Source organism: Xiphophorus maculatus, chromosome 1 (assembly GCF_002775205.1).
Source record: "Xiphophorus maculatus strain JP 163 A chromosome 1, X_maculatus-5.0-male, whole genome shotgun sequence".
Classification (NCBI taxonomy): Eukaryota; Metazoa; Chordata; class Actinopteri; order Cyprinodontiformes; family Poeciliidae; genus Xiphophorus; species Xiphophorus maculatus.
The window spans coordinates 11,657,967-11,675,585 of NC_036443.1; the positions used below are offsets into that span (position 1 = coordinate 11,657,967).

General features: G+C 37.1%; 1 protein-coding gene across 2 annotated transcripts in view; it reads right to left on the reverse strand.

Moving 5' to 3' along the window:
• LOC102220182 (TOX high mobility group box family member 2-like) overlaps positions 1 to 17,619 on the reverse strand; it is a 104,790-nt gene that overhangs the window by 53,318 nt on the left and 33,853 nt on the right. Inside the window, exon 2 of one of the 2 annotated variants that reach the window (XM_005808933.2) lies at positions 8,814 to 8,891. The exons of the other annotated variant lie outside the window; for it this stretch is intronic. Coding sequence (XP_005808990.1) covers positions 8,814 to 8,891 — 78 coding nt within the window. The remainder of the gene's footprint in view (positions 1 to 8,813; positions 8,892 to 17,619) is intronic. 2 annotated transcript variants of the gene reach the window in all.

Consider the following 17,619-nt stretch of genomic DNA (forward strand, 5'->3'; position numbering starts at 1 on the left):
AAATGTCAACATTAATAAAGTTAAAGTTTTAGTAGCTTTATGTATTTACTCAAGTTATCTTTGTAATTAATATTTGTCTGATGATCTGAAACATTTAAATGTAACACAAAAAACAAAAAGCAGGAATTTACAAGAGGCAAATCCTTATTTTTTCCCCCCCAGCAATGTATCTTCAGCATACCACCACGATTTACTCTCTGAAAATAATCACAGGAATTTACAACTGAATCTTACAACCTACATGACGAGGTGTAACAACTAATAATTTTAGTTTTTATCCAATTAACACTTAAGCAGATTTTGGATGACGTGCAAGAAAAAAAAAAAGTCAGCAACAACAACAAAACACGATCACACCAAACAGCAACCTCAACCAACTTTCTGAACTTTTGAATTAATAACAGAAAATCTATAAGCAGAATATGTACTAGGTGTGACTTTAAAAGCCTTTGCCAGTACACCAAGTCTCTAAAAATAATTCTCTCGCCGAGCAGAATTAATAAACCCAGAACAGTACACAGCCATTCTGTGAAGAGAAGGGGTGTGGTGGCGGTGGAGGAGGTGGGGGCTCATGCAATATGTATGCCTGTTTGAGCACCCTTCTGCCTCATCTTTCTCCCTATTCTCTTCATTTCACTCTTCACATCTCACTCCTTCCCCTTCAGCCCTCTGTTCAATTAAGCTGTAGGAGCGACCTAACAAACCCCAACCTGAGACAATGTGTGCCACCGAATTTTGATGTTGCCCAACTTGTCACTTCTGGTTCAAAGCCAGAGGAGGATGAGGAGGCAGAGACACCAACACACACACACACACACACACACACACACCCCTTCACGCGCACACACACCTAACAGCAGTGAAGGAAAATAAAAAAAACAATATGGAAAGTATGGGGAGAAAAGAAAGAAAGAAACAGAGAAACAAAGAAAGAGAAAAAGAAGGAATGAAAAAAAGAACTTGCACATTTTCTGCATGGGAAATGTGCAGAAAAAGACAGAGAGTAGAGAGGCTACAGTAACAAATCTGGTATTGCACCACGCCCCAAGCAAACAATGAACATGGGCAAACAATGAACATGGCACAAACATATACACAGGGACTCAAAACATGCGCATAGACATACACACACACACACACACGCACAAAGCCCATAAAAAGCACAGCCGGTGGCCATGGCGACACATGCTCTGTTGTCGTTAGATAAGGGAAACAGGGCCTCTTCCTGGGTGTGAGAGCTTGATCCTGCACACACAACTGAAGTCACACTACTTGTACACGCACAGCTGCAGCACCACTGGGGTCACATCTATTGTACCAACATCAAATAACTCATGTGGCCCCACTTTATCAGCTGCATGATTAATTTTCATATGCAAAATAAAAACAGGTTGTGTTCATAGTTGGAGAAGTTTGCATCGTTGAGGTGGAATTTAATGGATTTTGGCGAACTGAAGCACAGAGCCAGTGTGGAAAGTTTCTGATTTTAGGAACACTGTATGATTTGAAGATGAATTCCACAGGGACCTCTTAAAACTGTTAAAGGACAATTTATGTGTAGTATTTGGCATTATATGAATGCAAGGTTGAGCACATTTACACTGCACACTTTATGTTTATTCGCGGAACAAAATCTGCACCCTTAAAAAGAACCAGCTGCTGTTCATGTTGCAATCTTTTTCATGATCTGCCAACGAGGCCATGACCGTCTCTCTTCAGTCCGCCGTCTGAGATTTCTCCCATTGAGCTGGATTTCTCTGGTAGAATTTCAACTCAGCCAATCAGTAAACAGAAAAGGGAGTTGTGAAAGAGTGATGTAAACTTTATTAGAATTAAAATATGCCTGTACAAGGTCATAGTTTGGCAATGGCAGGGGAGGAATTGAACAAAGTTGTTGGGCACGCTTCCAAATATTGAACAATTAAAGTTGGAGTAAGAGGAATGTATAACACATTTTATTGCTGGTAAAAAAAAAAAAAAAGTTGTAGCCCTACTCCCCATAGGGTTGTTTACAGCGCATGCTTCATTGGGCTAGCTCATTACATACATCACAGTCAAACATTAGCAACTGGGTAAAGTCAGATTGAATCATTTAAAACTTCAACACAGTTCCACGCTCATTTTAAAAGCATTAACAACACCATGTGTAAAGTGTTCTCTTACTGCATGAAAGCAAGTAGATGAAGCTAATCTAAAAAAGGACGAAAGCAACTGATGGATCTGCACAAGAACGTAGTAGCAATACACAATCTCTTTTCTAATGTTTCACTAATATCGACATTTTGTCAATCCTTAATGAGACAAAACCTCAACAAACAGAAATCAAAGACAAGGTCTATGATGATATACAAGTTAATCAATGACAACATTTGAGAAATCACAATGTCTAAGTTTTTTCCCTTCCGCCCCTCAGTAGTACCAGCATAATGAGATCTGGATAGACTTATTGGTAAAGGCTATGCTGGCAGAACTGGAAGTAAACTTTCATTTTTACTTGCTAAGTTGCACTTCCATTTTTAAATTGAAAATTTGTACATGGTGCTGGAGAGTCTGTTACAACCACACCAGCAGACACCAAGAACCCGCTCTGAAATATGGGACTGTTTGCGTTCTACGGTACAAGAAATATAAGAGGAATTTGTCGGTTGAAATAATGTGACCTTTTCTTAATTATCTAAGTTAGTTTCCAACCTTTACTATGCATTGCACAGTAAAGGAACAGTTACATAAAGATCTGGGCATCTCCATTTCCACCAATGAGAGGTACTAAACTCAGATTCAGATACAGATTTTATTTGTGTCCCAAATGGGCAATTGATGTAAAGGCAAGTATAAAAACTAATTTTTAAAAAAGAAGAATATAATATTTATTTAACAAGGGTCTACATGGAGACTTCAGCATTCATTTTACACATATTAAACTGTAAATTAAACCAAAACACTTTGGTGAGATTTTGTTCAAATTCTTAACTTATTTTGTATCTAGTGGGAAAGCAGGCAGAGAGGATGTTGGTCCTTGACACAACAATCTGGGGTTCAGTTCCTGACTTTGTGAGCTTTGCTACACAAAGTTTCAGTGATGTTTCTGACGTCACAGAAATATCTTTCAAAAAAATAATTGAAAGATTTTTTTTTTTTATCTAGAGAACTGTTTAAAATTATATTCTGTGCTGTTTAATTAGACAGGTGAACAACAGTTATCTTATAAAACATGAAATGTTGCTGAAAGACACCAGAGAGCTGAACTCAGTGTGAGTTCAAAAGAAAAAAAAACTGCCTCATTTAGTTCAAAATTCACAGAAAATATGAAAAAAATCCCTTGATGGACCAATCCACTCATCACCTCCAAGGCGAAAACAACATACTGAGGTGAACTAAAAAAAGGGTTTTTTACCACTTCCGGTTTCACCTATGCCTTGGGATGTGCAGCAAAAAAATAAGAAAAAAAAAAGTGAAGGCTCCCATTTATCCACTTTGCTGTTGAGGTGCTGGAACAACCACAAAACAGAGCCAACAGCCAGAAACAGAGATGAGAAGAGATGAGAGTGGAGATTGAGAATATGGAGAGGTAGTGCAAGGTGGGAGTGTGGGGCATGTGGGTTGCCAAAAAAAGGCTTTGTTTCCACCTTGAACTTGGGTTTACAACGGTTCACAAAAGGATAGAAATCTAAACGGATGACAGTTTATCTGCACATACAAGTCAGTGGCTGTTAGACTGTGAAGAGATTTTCTAATTTCATTTTCCTTTCTTGACAGCTTTAGAATAAGGTGAAAAAAAACAAATTTTATAATATAATTTTTGACTCACATAGAGAAACCAAAAATTCGGGAAAAATATAAGTATATTTAGTAAAAACCCTGTCAGACTATTGCATGTCTGCCTCACATTTCAGTGGCCCTGTCATACGAAGTAATGTACATTTTGAGTTATTAAATCATGTGTGTGCATGGTTATAAGACAAATTGTATTTTATTTTATTATTAAAGTCTTCTCAAGGAAATCAAAATGTTAAACCTAAGACACAAATATAAATAAAAGTGAGGATTTCACATCTCAGGATAATTCACATTTTACTAACTTACACTAGACTCACATTCATAAACATATACACAGTTTAATTTAGGATAATGTTCCTTCTCCCAATGCTCTTAGTGCCAACTAGAAACAACCAATCAGAACCAGGAGGCAGTTCTTAGCAGTTACCACTGTCAATCACAATCTCGTGTGGCACTGCTCATCCCTCTCCCGTTTCCAAACTTGTTCTCTGCTAAGTTCTCTGCTAACCCTAACCCTAGCAGAGAAAGTTGTGAATGCTTAGACTAGTTAGCATGGACACCAATGATGACAGATGAGCAGTTTTTCTGTAACTGTAAATTGTTTCTCCTCCATTATCTCATTTACCAGCATTGTTTGGCAGCACAAAGACCTTCCTCCGGGCTCTGATTGGTTGTTTTTGGTCAGAAGAAGTGTGTTTCTTTAGAAGGCTATAGTAGCTCTGCATTCTGTCTGTATTTCATGCATCTGGAAACATTTCCAAAGTATGTTGTCCTAAGTCAAAGGAAAAACAGGAGCATTTTTTGGCCTACTCAAAGTAAAATGTTGGCTTACTGTAGGAGAGAACTAATTACAGTATTATTTTTTTTTAAACTTCTTAAAAGGACTATGAGGTCCATTTCATCAAACACATTTTGCTGTCTTTATGTGTTTTGTAACGAAGGTAGTAGAAGCCGGTCAGACTTTGTTATGTCTCTGAGTCAGGAAGGCAGTCACAGACTTGAGTCGGCTGACTTGTATAGGAGATGGCTGAGTTGAGGGACAGATATAGTAATGACGTAAGGTTTGTGTGACCAGCCAGGTGCACAATCTAATAGCGTTAGCAAGATCCAGAAATCCCCTTTATTGTTTTTGAAGCGAATAGTATGCTAATTTAAGCTTACTGCTGATGTCAAAGTCACACGACACCTTCCTGCGCTGTTGGCTTCATCGCTGAAAAATCACAGCTGTGTGGGAAATTGCTCTTCCCACTTGCAATTGAAGAATTGCCCGAAGGAGCTCAGAGGGGGCTCGTCTTTGGTTCAAGGCAGAAAGGTTTGGTGAAAGAAGATAAAATTTCATAAAAATATGACGGAGAATGGAAAGGTCTTGAAATCTTAACTTTTTAAAGTTTGTTTGATACCTATAATTGGCCCCACAGGAAAGGCTGACTGACTGAAGTCAAATAAATGTGTAAAAAAAAAAAACCCACAATGGAAGAACTTTATACTTCCACAAGCATCTGAAGACAACAGAATAATCCCAGAAGCAGATTTAAATAATTTGCTTTAGTAAATTCCGCGTGAAAACTAATGCAAAATGTTGTGCATTTAGACTGTTTCTGTTTCAGCAACTTTTAAGGCGATCGACCAACACAAAATAGATTTTCACGTTAAGGCTTCACTTGTTGTTTTAGATGTGACTGCTGCGTCCCGAAGCGCATGTTGCGTAGTGCGTCATCTGTGGCAACAGTTTGCCTTTGCAGCAACTAAGGCTGAGTGCAAAAGAGGACACAGCCATTGAGTGAGCCACGTGTGAGCGCTTGTGCAAAGGTGTCTAAGAAAGGAATACGTCAAAACCAAAGTGCAACCCGCATGGCCTCCATCATCCTGCTGTGGTGGCCTTCAAGGACCCTAGTGGTGCTGGATGAGCTTCATTAGCAACAACCAAATCAGCATCAAAGGCAATTAACAAATGGGTCCAGCAGGTGCTGTGGTGCTAAGCTTAACAACTTTAGTGTCCCAGCTCTACCTGACAAAGTATGGCGTGAAAACACGCACGTGTGTACTTGAAGAAGTGTAAGAAAATACAGTTTCTGACATATCTGAGAGAGCACAAGCCACTTTTAACTGGTTGGGATAAACAGTGATGAGGAAAGATAAAAAGGCACAGTGAACGTCACGTTACCCCAGCCATTTGCTTTTGCTCGCCGCAACCATCAGATAACTACAACAGGAAAAGGAAAAAAAAAAAACACACAAAAAAACGGCTGGTTTCCTTCAGCATATAATTGAATGTCTTATTGCAATCTGGTGCTCTACACAATAAATAAATGGTACAAATGCAAAGCATGAAGAATAAAACAAATGTCAAAGTTTGAAAGCTTTGACAATAATAAACCATTATGTGCCAAGTAAATGCATCAGTCTATCTTCAAAGATGCCAACTAATCTTCAATCTACCAGGGGTATCAAACTCCAGTCCTCAAGGGTCGGTGTCCTGCAGTTTTTAGATGTGCCACAGGTATAAAACACTGGAATGAAATGACTTAATTACCTCCTCCTTGTGTAGATCAGTTCTCCAGAGCCTTAATGACCTAATTATTCTATTCAGGTGTGGTGCAGCAAAGGCACACCTAAAAGTTGCAGGACACCGGCCCTTGAGGACTGGAGTTTGACACCTGTGATCTAAGCAGATGGCAAAGAAAAAAAAGGTTTGGCTAAGACAACAAATAACTTAAACCTACGGCTCTCAAGCTAACACAAAATAACCTTATAGTGTAAAAAGTGGCTATGAAAATTTATTAAATTGCTTTACAAATAGGACGTTTAAAAATCACAGAGAAGTAACTATAACACCTTATACTGAAACAAACTGACTAAAGATATATATAATGTGTCATAGTACATACATTGGAAACCTTTGTTGACATATTTTAAACAATAACATAATACCCACAAAACCAATGTTTTACCAGGAAGAACATCGCTACAACAACAAACAGGTTGTTGCTACAACATAGCAACAGTCAGAGACATTTGACCAATGCAAAAGATTATGCAAAGCAAGAAGATGAGTCAAGTGGGAAACCGAAACCCTTTAAGTGCGTACATAAACAAGAAAAACATCATAAATAAAAGTGATGTACGAGAGGAAAGAAGATAAAATGGTCTTATTTGATTCTTTTTTGTCAAATCAGTCTCTTAAATGTCATGCACCTCAAAGTAAATTGTATTTAAAGAGACCAGAATGATTAGGTTCAAAGAAGAGTTCAGAAAATAAACTGATCCTGTGTTCCAGGACAATGCCATTCCAAGCTTTTGGGATTTATGTAAAGTGATGAAGGAGAATTCACTTCTAAACAAGATCATTTGTACTTTTGGACTTCCTTCATTTAAGATTATACAAGTCTATGTGCTACACTAAGGCACATCTGAACTGTTGGTTGAGCACGCATTTACTTTAAAACCAAACATCAGAGCTATTTTTACGCATTTAGCTAAGATGTATACAAGTGAAGAGTATTACAATCAAACACCTGTGAGAAAACCTAGAATTAAATACACAATTTGATTCTGAACCATATAAATAAAAGAACTTGAGATGTAAAAGATAAGAGAATCCTTTTCAGTCCAACAAAAACATCCATAGCATTATACAACCTTGACATGATGGCCCCAAAAAGGAGTAAAGACAGAAGACTGCGTGACCTGAATTTTCCATTAAAGAGAACCATTGGTTTCATTTTGTTTTCATTCAAATTTAAAGTCACACAACTTGCTTTGAACTGTTTTGAATGCAAATGGCAGCCCACTGAAAGTCAGGTCATGCATAAGCACAGTTGTATTAAACACTCATTCACATAAAAGGCATTTTCTTTGTGTTTGACTCAAATTAATTAAAACAGCTAATATATATATATATATATATATATATATATATATATATATATATATATATATATATATATATATATTAGCAGTTTTAATTAATTTGCAGTTTTAATTAATTTTATATATATATATATATATATATATATATATATATATATATATATATATATATATATATATATATATACGTATATGACTTAATAGAGAATTTCTTTGGTTGCACCAAGAAAGCCATAATCAGTCACTTTTGTCTCCACATTGCCTGGAGGGTAATTCTCATTTCAAAGGACTGTGTGATCTTAGTTGATTAAGGATCATTTAGTAAATAAAATGTAGAAAAAAATTAATCTAAATGATTTAAAAGATCTATAAGATTTAAACTGTACTTTCTTCTACCTCCAAAAAGAGTTCTTACTGTAACAACTGCAGATGTTTCTTTTTTTTTTGCATTTTGGAGTGTTTTCACACATTATGTTTCTGCAATTACACACTTCTAACGTCATCTGAAAATTCCTGTAAAACAACTGCCTAAAAATATAATATGTGGTGTCAGAGTTTTTAAAAAAGTATTCAAGATATTATTTTGTACTTTCTTCGTGAAATATAATAATGGTGCTTGAAAATATCAGACATTCATGATTTTGGATAGGAACTCTTACGGACAAGACAAGAACATAAGAAAATTCAGCTGGGTACTTTACAAAACATATATAATAAAAGAGGCACAAAGTAACCTGCACTGTTTTAGTGGTTCTGCCTTTTGGATGAAGCTGTTTTGGATACAGAACATCTAACTAAAACATATTATGTGTAGGGGTTATAGACAAATTAGACAGTCAGCTCAGGGCCAGTTCTGTGAATTGACAACTAATCTAAACACTTGAGTTTATTAGGTTTTTCAAAGTTGTCATGTTGAGCAATGAGATGGCGTTTTCTTCATACCAAGTGTTCTCAAAATTTGTCTTCTACATAAGGTCAAAGATCTTGAAAACCAGATCACTATTGCTTTCAGCTTACAAGCAAAAAATGGCACTTCATGCTGAGAGCTATTTTTTAGCAGCTCTAATTTCCCACAGCAAGTCATAACAATAATCTATCTCCCCATTGTCTCTGTTTGAAGGCTTGTAGATAAAAAAAATATGGGGGCTTCAGCTAACATATCTCACCATAGCAATGGCCAGTCTTTTCCTAGATGGGTTGATGCCTGAAGGGGAGGCTGTGCGGAGCCTAACACTGTACTGGGCCTGTGGTCAGAAAGACAGACAGCAGGTAAAGGAAGAGAAAGAAAGGACAACAGTAGGGAAGGAAACAAGATGCGTGGGCTTTAGTTTTGCAAGATACAAGCAGGGAATTTGTTAAGAACCCTTCCCTCCTCCTCCCCCTCCTCCTCATTCTGCCTGTTGCTTTTCTCTCCTGTCATTCCCAGCAAATGAATGCTGGGGGAGGAGTAATGACACGAGACTTACACGGTGACTCAACGCAGGGCTTTGCGAAGGGAAAAATTGAGGTTAATGAGCTGACATCCCCTCCACCCCCTGAGCATGTTTCGTCCCCACATGCATGCCGCCCAGCTCTTTTACATACACTGACAAGCATATTACACAAAACGCATCAACTAGGCAGTAGGGCTGAGCAAGGGCACTAAGCCAAGGAGAGTCGGGAGATGTGTTAGCTAAGATTTTATTTTGAAAGCAAGCAAGAAACTAAGCAAACGTCAAGAATGAATCACATCCAAAACAAACATATAAAAGCTTTATGATAGTATAAGTAATGTCCAAGGATTAAGGTCCCCAATGATCCATATTTTCATGAAATTAAATTTGTTTTTCAGGATGGACAACAATCAGAAAGACAAAAATGTCAACATTGCAATTAAATAAATAAATGTAAAGTAATTTAAAACAATACAGTAAAAGTCATATAGAGCAATAAAAGTAAGAGTGAATATTTATTTGATAGGGACAATTATGTAGATTCAACATGTAATATGCAATTGCACTTGTAGTCATGGTTGATTTGCAATCCTGTTCAAAGCAAGCTGTGTGACTTAAAACCAAAGTGGTTAAAAACAAACACAGGCAAAGAACCAGAATGGAAAATTAAAACTAGGAAAAGAGGAAAATACCACAAAAGTCTATCTGTAAGTCATCAGAAAACTTATATTGACAAAAATAATGTGGTAATATTACATTTACCATTATTTTGTGGAAATTTCAAATACCGCAATCTAATATTATCAAAATGCTACAACATTTATTTTGAAGTATGGCAGGAAGTACTTCTTGAGATGCCCTATTGTATTTGATATGGTCAACTTTTAAAGACTTTACTTTCCATCTTGCTGACGGCTACCTCACCATTGGAAAGCATTCAATCACTTGTTTGTGAGGCGACATATCAGATACCTGACAAAAAGAACCTGTGACAGCAAAGAGGAAATAACTGTAAGTTGTGTCAAACAATTCTGGCCATCCATTGTGGCATCTAATTTTTACCTCTTCCTCTGGGCAGCATTTGATTCTCTGCAGTTCAAAATCCAACATATTTTAGACCAGTTAACATTTAACTGGACTGACCGACATCAAACAGAGATTCATTAAAAAGGACATTTGAGATTTGTTAAAATTTGTATTTGCAAAAGCACAAAAATAAGATGTTCAGTGCTTTGTTAGACATTAGAGTATCCTTACATTTTAAAAAGGAAGTATTCAACAAATATTGTTGTAATACTTCACTGTCAGAGTATGAATACAAACACATCCCAAGAGAAAAAAAACATACAGCATATGGTAAGAGGAGACAATGGCTTGTTGACTGATGTACAAAAGCCTTTTCCAGTTTAACCAGGTCAAACTGTGAAACTGTGAACCATAGGGAGACGGCAGATAGTGTGTGATTTGTAAAACTTTTACTCTATTTGTGCAAAATGCACAAACCAAATTTTTATTAACAAAAGCTTGTATTGTTCACAAAAAGCCAGTACTGAGTATCATTTCATCTCGTGCTGAACTTATCACATCACCCCTATACATATTTACTGTACACAATTACAATTAATGCAAAAAAAAAAAAAAAAAAAACTGCATATGTGCAGTAATCGTCCAACCAGCAGCGGACTAAAGTCTACAACAGGCTCATGCATTTTCATTAACAAAGTCTACTTGAAGAGCAGCTTCCAATTAAAAATGAGCTTATTTAGCGACAAAGAATAAGTAAATAAACCGGAAATGTTTGTTAGAATGAATGAGGTGCCATTTTACTGACGGCTAAATATTCTGCAGTGACAAGTCAGGCAAACCAGTGAACCTAGCCTAGTACAATGACTGGCCCAAGAAAACAAAACTTTAATGTGAAGTCTCCCCAAATTGTAAAAAATTTATCATTTGTTTTGTTTAACAACTGTATAGTTGTCAGGCGTGTAATGAGATCTTGTTGCAGATGAAAATTTCACATTTCTTGTCAAAGTGAAGTCTGAATTAATAATGGGGTCATTAGGAAGTAATTCAATAATTTGCTTCAGGTGTTTTAGACCAGAAACGCATCTAAAGGTCTGAAACCCCTGCTTTAAAATACAGCTTGTGATTTGTGAAACCTTTATGCCATATGAAAATATAACAATAAAAGTTTTCCCAAAAGCATTGCTAAAATGTCATGTCGTTCTCATAAATCCAGACATCTGCATTGTGAGCTGGACGCATGGTAGGCAATCTTCCAAATGTCGACAGACAGCCTGACTTCACCAAAAATGGAAATGGTTGTCAGGTCTAACTGTCAGCCCTTTAGGTTTTACCACAAGCATGACTAAAAAGAACAGTCCACCCACAAGTATAAAGATCTTACAGGCGTCTCAATAGTTTGGTTATTAAGGACAAACAGCTCTTAAGCCCACAGTACAGACCACAGGCTAAAAACATCATGTTATTACAGAGCCCAGAGTGCTGAGAAAAACCAATTAGACCTTCAGATGCTCCCCCATTTCTTGGTTATCACGTGGTGGCGAGTGGGTGTAGATGTTAAATAAAACCTCGCTGGCCTTTAACTTGCATCACCGGAAAACCAAAACGAAAAGGTGAAAGGTTTTTTTTTTTTGGTTTGTTTTTTCAAGAAAAGAATTTGCTCTAGCTGAACTTGCATTCTCATATGACCACTAAAAAAAAAACAATGAATGACAATGAAGCAAAAGTTTGTCCAAGTGAGGGCCTCAAAAAGCATTTTGTTTTTTTAATCTTTTTACCCGAATGAATATTTATCAGACAAAGACATTTGAATGAGTTGTTGGTGCATAAAACTTCAACATGACTTGTTTGTTTTGACAAGACTTCTAAGACTCATATCGTTTCATTTATTTGCAACCCTACTGTCATTATTTATCTTTTCTAACACATGCTGCATAATTTTTCTCAGTAAATATTTTGCTAATGGAGCTAATGATCTGATATCAACACCAGATCTCAGTAACAACTCGAGTAATTTACACTGGAAGAAATAAAGAAACAATTTTTGTATATAAGGTGGGATGACACTAATACTAACTGATGAAAACATAAAAAAATAAGGTCCAAAAATACAAAGAAAGTAGGGCAACACGACTTAGGTCTGACAGGATTTAGGAAACAATCCTGTCAAATTTATATTAGGTGATTTAGTCACTGTTTATGACCTACAAAAAGGTTTCCTCTTTACCAAAATATCAAACAGGAAGCATGTCATGATTGTTAAATGTACAGTTTTGAATCTTGCATCTTCCTCTTTAAGTAATGCTTTCTTCTTAAAGTGTTTCAAAGTGTTTTAAAGTGTTTCTACTGCAACACTCCACTGCTGAAGAAAAGTTGATGCTGAAGCCTATTTGATGTTTGCTGCAGAAAATTTGGACAACCCAATGAACTAGTGGGAGAATACAGTCTGGTCAGATGAGACCAAAACCGAAAATGCCTTGAATGTCATCGCACATGCAGTGCTTGGAGGGGAAATGGACCATCACATCGTTTCAAAAATAACATACAAACAGTAAAGTATGGCGATGAAGGCCTAAAAAAGATGCACTGTGAAATTCTCGAAAAGTATGTGAACATAAAAGAAAAGAAGCGATTTCCACTTGTAAGTCTAACTCACAAAACCAACTGCCGAGCAAAGTCTTTATTTCATATTTACCAAGATGTGCTCGATACTAATCTTCACCGCCATATTTTTTGAAAAGAAGGCTTGTGTACCTTAACTGCCTCAAATAAAAAGAGCAGAACTCAGGAAATAAAGTAACAGCCTTCATAAAATGAGAGCTGAACAAAGAAGCAGCAATAGAATTGATAATGGTGTGCAGACCGCTCTCAATGAGCTTGAAAACAATGAGCGAAGGACAGATAGTCATTAGCAGCCATTGTGGATCTTTCGAATGAGTCATTCACATGGAGGCTTGTGCATTTTTAATAAAAATTAAATTGAAGAGCCCCCAAGAACACAAACTCCATAAAATAATAACAGCCATTTCACCTTCGCACTATCCGGAGCCTCTCAATTATTTACCACTAATGAATTGCTCTGGGCCATGTTTTACAATACCAACCATCCCAGAGAGACAAATCAGCTCTCTAAAATACTTAAACACATTTACTCCATTCTGCTTAACTTCTCTGGTGTGAGAGAAACAGGGATGTTAAATCTTCTGATTCTTGTTGCATCAACTGAATCTCTGTTTAATTTTCTCAGAATCTCCCCTAGTAGATAACAATTTACTGGTAAAAGACAATAAGTAGGTCATTGATGCTTCACTTGTGCTTTTCATCTGTAATTTTGTCAGAAACAATAAAGGCATGGTTTGCTTTTATTATAGTGCAGCATGCTGCAGCGGTGCTACAGCTCAGGTGCCAAGCCTGCAGCTGTAGCAGTTGCATTTGTACGCCTTTTATTTTGGGGGTTCTTACATTCGTATAGGCAAGTTTACTGGAGTAAGTATTTATAAATGTGCATATCTTACGTGCAATGTGCATTCAGTTTTATTCTCCTTAACTTTTATTTTTTTCCCACCAATCAGTCAAGAAAATTCAAAGATTAGTTCAGGCCAGCTTAAGTCCATTCCAGATGTAATCATGAGTCCAGAGCTGTAACTATATCGGACACAAATTAAAGTGGAATGTATCCCATTCCTGGACAGCTGGTGGAGGCAGATTCTTATAATAGTGCAAAAGAAAAAAAAAAAAATTAAAAGACTCATGGAGAGAGTTTGAAAGAAAACATATACTATTTTCATTTCAACTGCTTTACGGATTAAGGCTTTAGGCTCTAGAAAAAAAAACTGCATTAAAATAATCCACCATTTGCATGTTTTATCTCACAAAGGAGACTCACATAGACACACACATAAACCAACCCCCAACACCCCTCCCTACCTTCTTCTCCTCGCTCCCCTCCCCCATTCCGGGTGCACACACACACACACGCCCGCACGCACACGCCTACAAGTTACACATATACACACTGTCATCATTAAACACACACACACACACATTGAGATCAACCTGCTGCCATCTGCTCCACGCGCTCTGTACAATCCTTGCAGAATACATTATTCACTGCAATACATCACATCGCATTTCCTCAATGTCATAGCCTTGCGCTGAAGAAGACTGAGAGAGAAAGGAGGAAAGAGGAAAGAAAGCAAAGCATCTATTGCACCAACTGGAGAAAGAGAAAAGATTTGGCCTGTTGTGCTGTAAGAGTGGAGGGGAGAATTAAACACAGGTTTATTTGACTTTAAGGTGAAACGAGGCTGTCAGCAGAACACATTCCCATTACTTCCAGCAGGCTAGATTACAGTTTGAGACAAAGAGGTTAGTGTATGAGAGTGAAGGACAACAGCTGCTGTGAACATGAGAGAAACTGACACATACAAAGAAAACCAAGAGCATCCATCTGCAAGCTGGATGCACACTGAGACAGACAGACTTTAAGTGATTCCACCTTCTTTTTAAATGACCATTTGGAAGTGCTAAAGCTGTCATATTGTCTGTGCATAAACATACAAGTGGCAGCAATAAGTGGGGAAAGTTTTTTTTCAAGTGTAATTCCACTTCTAGCCACAAGTAGCTTGCTGCAGATGATTCAAATTCCTTTATTAAATACAATTTTGAAGAACTTTTTCTCAAGCAAACATATATAAATATTTACAGTTAAAACAAGATATTTACAAACCCTGCATAAAAAGATGTGGACTGCCGGACATTTAAGACAACTAAAATGTTCCTGTTTAAGTCAGTGAGATTACCAAAATGACTTATATTTGCTAATTTTCTGAATAACGAGGAAAAGAGTCTTTAGGTATTTTTCCCAACTTTCATGAAATTCAAGTCTATATACAATAATTTTTAAGCTATATATCTATTAATCTGCTAGCACGATTAGGGAAATTGTCCATTTGAATGACCAATTTGTTTCTGAGTTTTAACTTCCTGGCAGATGATCATTTATTTTGAGAAGCACACCTGTTCCTGTCTGCAGAAAAACACCCAGACAACATGAAGGTTCAGGTTTTAGATTCAATAATATCTATATCCTAACACAGCACAGGCCTCAGAAAGATATGGTATCTGGTGCTGTGTGGTTTTGCAATCTGTAATTTGTGTTTTTCTATTGCTTTTGGAGTAATGGCTTCTTCCACACTGACTGGCCTTTTAGGTCATGTCAATACAAGGTTATCGCATTGTGGAAAAGGACACTTTCTTACCAGCTTTAGGTTGCATTTCAAGTCTTTTGTTTTTAGCTTGATACAGATATTTTTTAACCGAAACACAATCCTCCCTGGGACACAGACCATATCTTCTTCCAGAGGGATACAATGGCTGGATAGTCCCATGGTTTTTATTTTTGGGTTTAATTATTTAAACAGATGAACGTGGCACCTTCAGGCAAAATGAGTAATTTTACTCATGGATGAACCAGACTTGTGGCTTTACAACTCCTTTCCAAGTGTGTTTTCTGTTTGTTTTTCTTCAAGTTGCCACAAAAAGCAGCAGTGGGTTAGAGGTTTGCCTTAAAATATACACACATGTGTATATATGTGCCTCCGTTCAACTCAAAGGCTGCAAATTAAGCTCACAATCCCACAACTCAATTGTCTTAAGTCTCCAAAATGCATAAAGGTGGAGTACGTACTGCTATTATATCAAAAATTCAGACTCTGAAAATGGTATAAGCAAATCTAGGAAAATGCTCATTGTACTAGGATTTGTCAAAGTCCAGGATAATAAGTCCTGGAATAACAATATCGAACAATAACAATAAATACGATGGTAAAGGGATGCACACTCAGCAACAATACAAATTACGCAGACGAGGGTTAACCCACAAGTACCGTAATTGTTTTCCTAAACCGAAACAGATACTGAAGGCTTAGTAAGGCAAAGGGTGCCCACTCTTAACCCAAAGTTCAAGGTAAGAGACCAAGGGACCAAGCTCAGTGAGAAAGACAGCACTACTAAAGCTCTAACCAACAGTGACTTCTGTGGTAGTACAAGGCTGGAACAAAGCTTTCAGCCAAAGAGACAGTAAGGAGAGGAGTCCAAATCTCTGTGGTGATATTGTCACTAAAACCAAACAGGCACATCTCAGAGCCAAATAGACCATTGATAACTCTTTAATAATTATTTAATTATTAATTTTTGATCAGCCTAATCCTTGCAGAAAGTAATTCCTCTACTCGTTGAGTTAGAATAGACAATTTGTCTTGAAGACCACTTGTGCTTGTCTTCAGAGCTTCGTTCAGCAACCTCTTGTATACTACAATTCATATTAGATGTGATCATTTTTCTCTATAATTGGTGCTAAATGGTGATTTTCCTTTAATTTCTGAAACATCATAAATATAGAATAAAAATATGTTCTTCTGTTTTGTTTTTACCCAACAAAAAACAGACATTAAGGTAATTTACTCTGACAGATGTCCACCAAAGCTCCCAATAGCAGGTATCTCTATTATCTGAAGATGGCAAGTCATCACACACTAACATCTTCTCTTATTTTGTTCGGAGCAATCTGCCCAAAGTCAAGATGTGCTGTTCATAAACAAAACCCCTCGTGTGACATGATATTACTATAAATTGCATTCAAATAATAAAAAAATTACATATTTCTGGTTTTGTTTACTGTACATGTGTTTCACTGTCTATATTTTTCTATGCAGGTCATGAGCTCATCCACGAGTGTGTTTTTGTGAGTGTCAGCAGCACAGAGAGAGAGTGAACAGCTGGCAAGTCCTACACTTGACTACATATTGACCTGTTTTGCATTCACCTGTTATTCAGCCAAACCTAATGCTTGCTGCAACCGAGGTGCAAGTAACCTTGTTGCAAGTACCAGCCAAGAATGTCTTAAGTAATTTGTCAAGCTTGCCTAAATGTCATTGTAACAAAAAAAATTTAATTTGCACCCTTTAAAAGAAGAAAGAGCCAAGTTTTGCAGAAAGACAAGACTGCTAACCTTTGTCAAATTTTTACACTACGTGCAAATACAACTGACAGTCACACAGCACAGCTTACTTATTGTTTTTTAAAAATCTTTTTATGGTTTCCAGGAAATTGCACCTGATCTCCTGATTGCCTTTAAAAATGCCATTTGCTTATTTAAATAATATGAATAGGGAAGGAGTGAGAGGGGGTCGCTGCATCCAACACTTTTCTTATCTGCACTTCACTCCTCCACTTTCCCTTCTCGTGTTTTTTTTTTTCCCACAGTCCGCTCTCCCTCCCTCCTCTTTTCCCAGATGCCCTCTCAGCTCTTGTCTGTGTTTGGGCTGCGACTGCGAGGGGTCACCGCTTGCCTTGTCTCACACGTGGAGAGCACAGTGTGCGTGTGTGTGTGTTCATATGAAAGAAAGACACAGACACAGTTATTGGATAATTATATGAATGAGAGTGGAAGAACACTAGAAAAAAAAAGAATCATGGATGTGTGTGAATTTTTCCCAGTGTGTCAGTGTCTTTC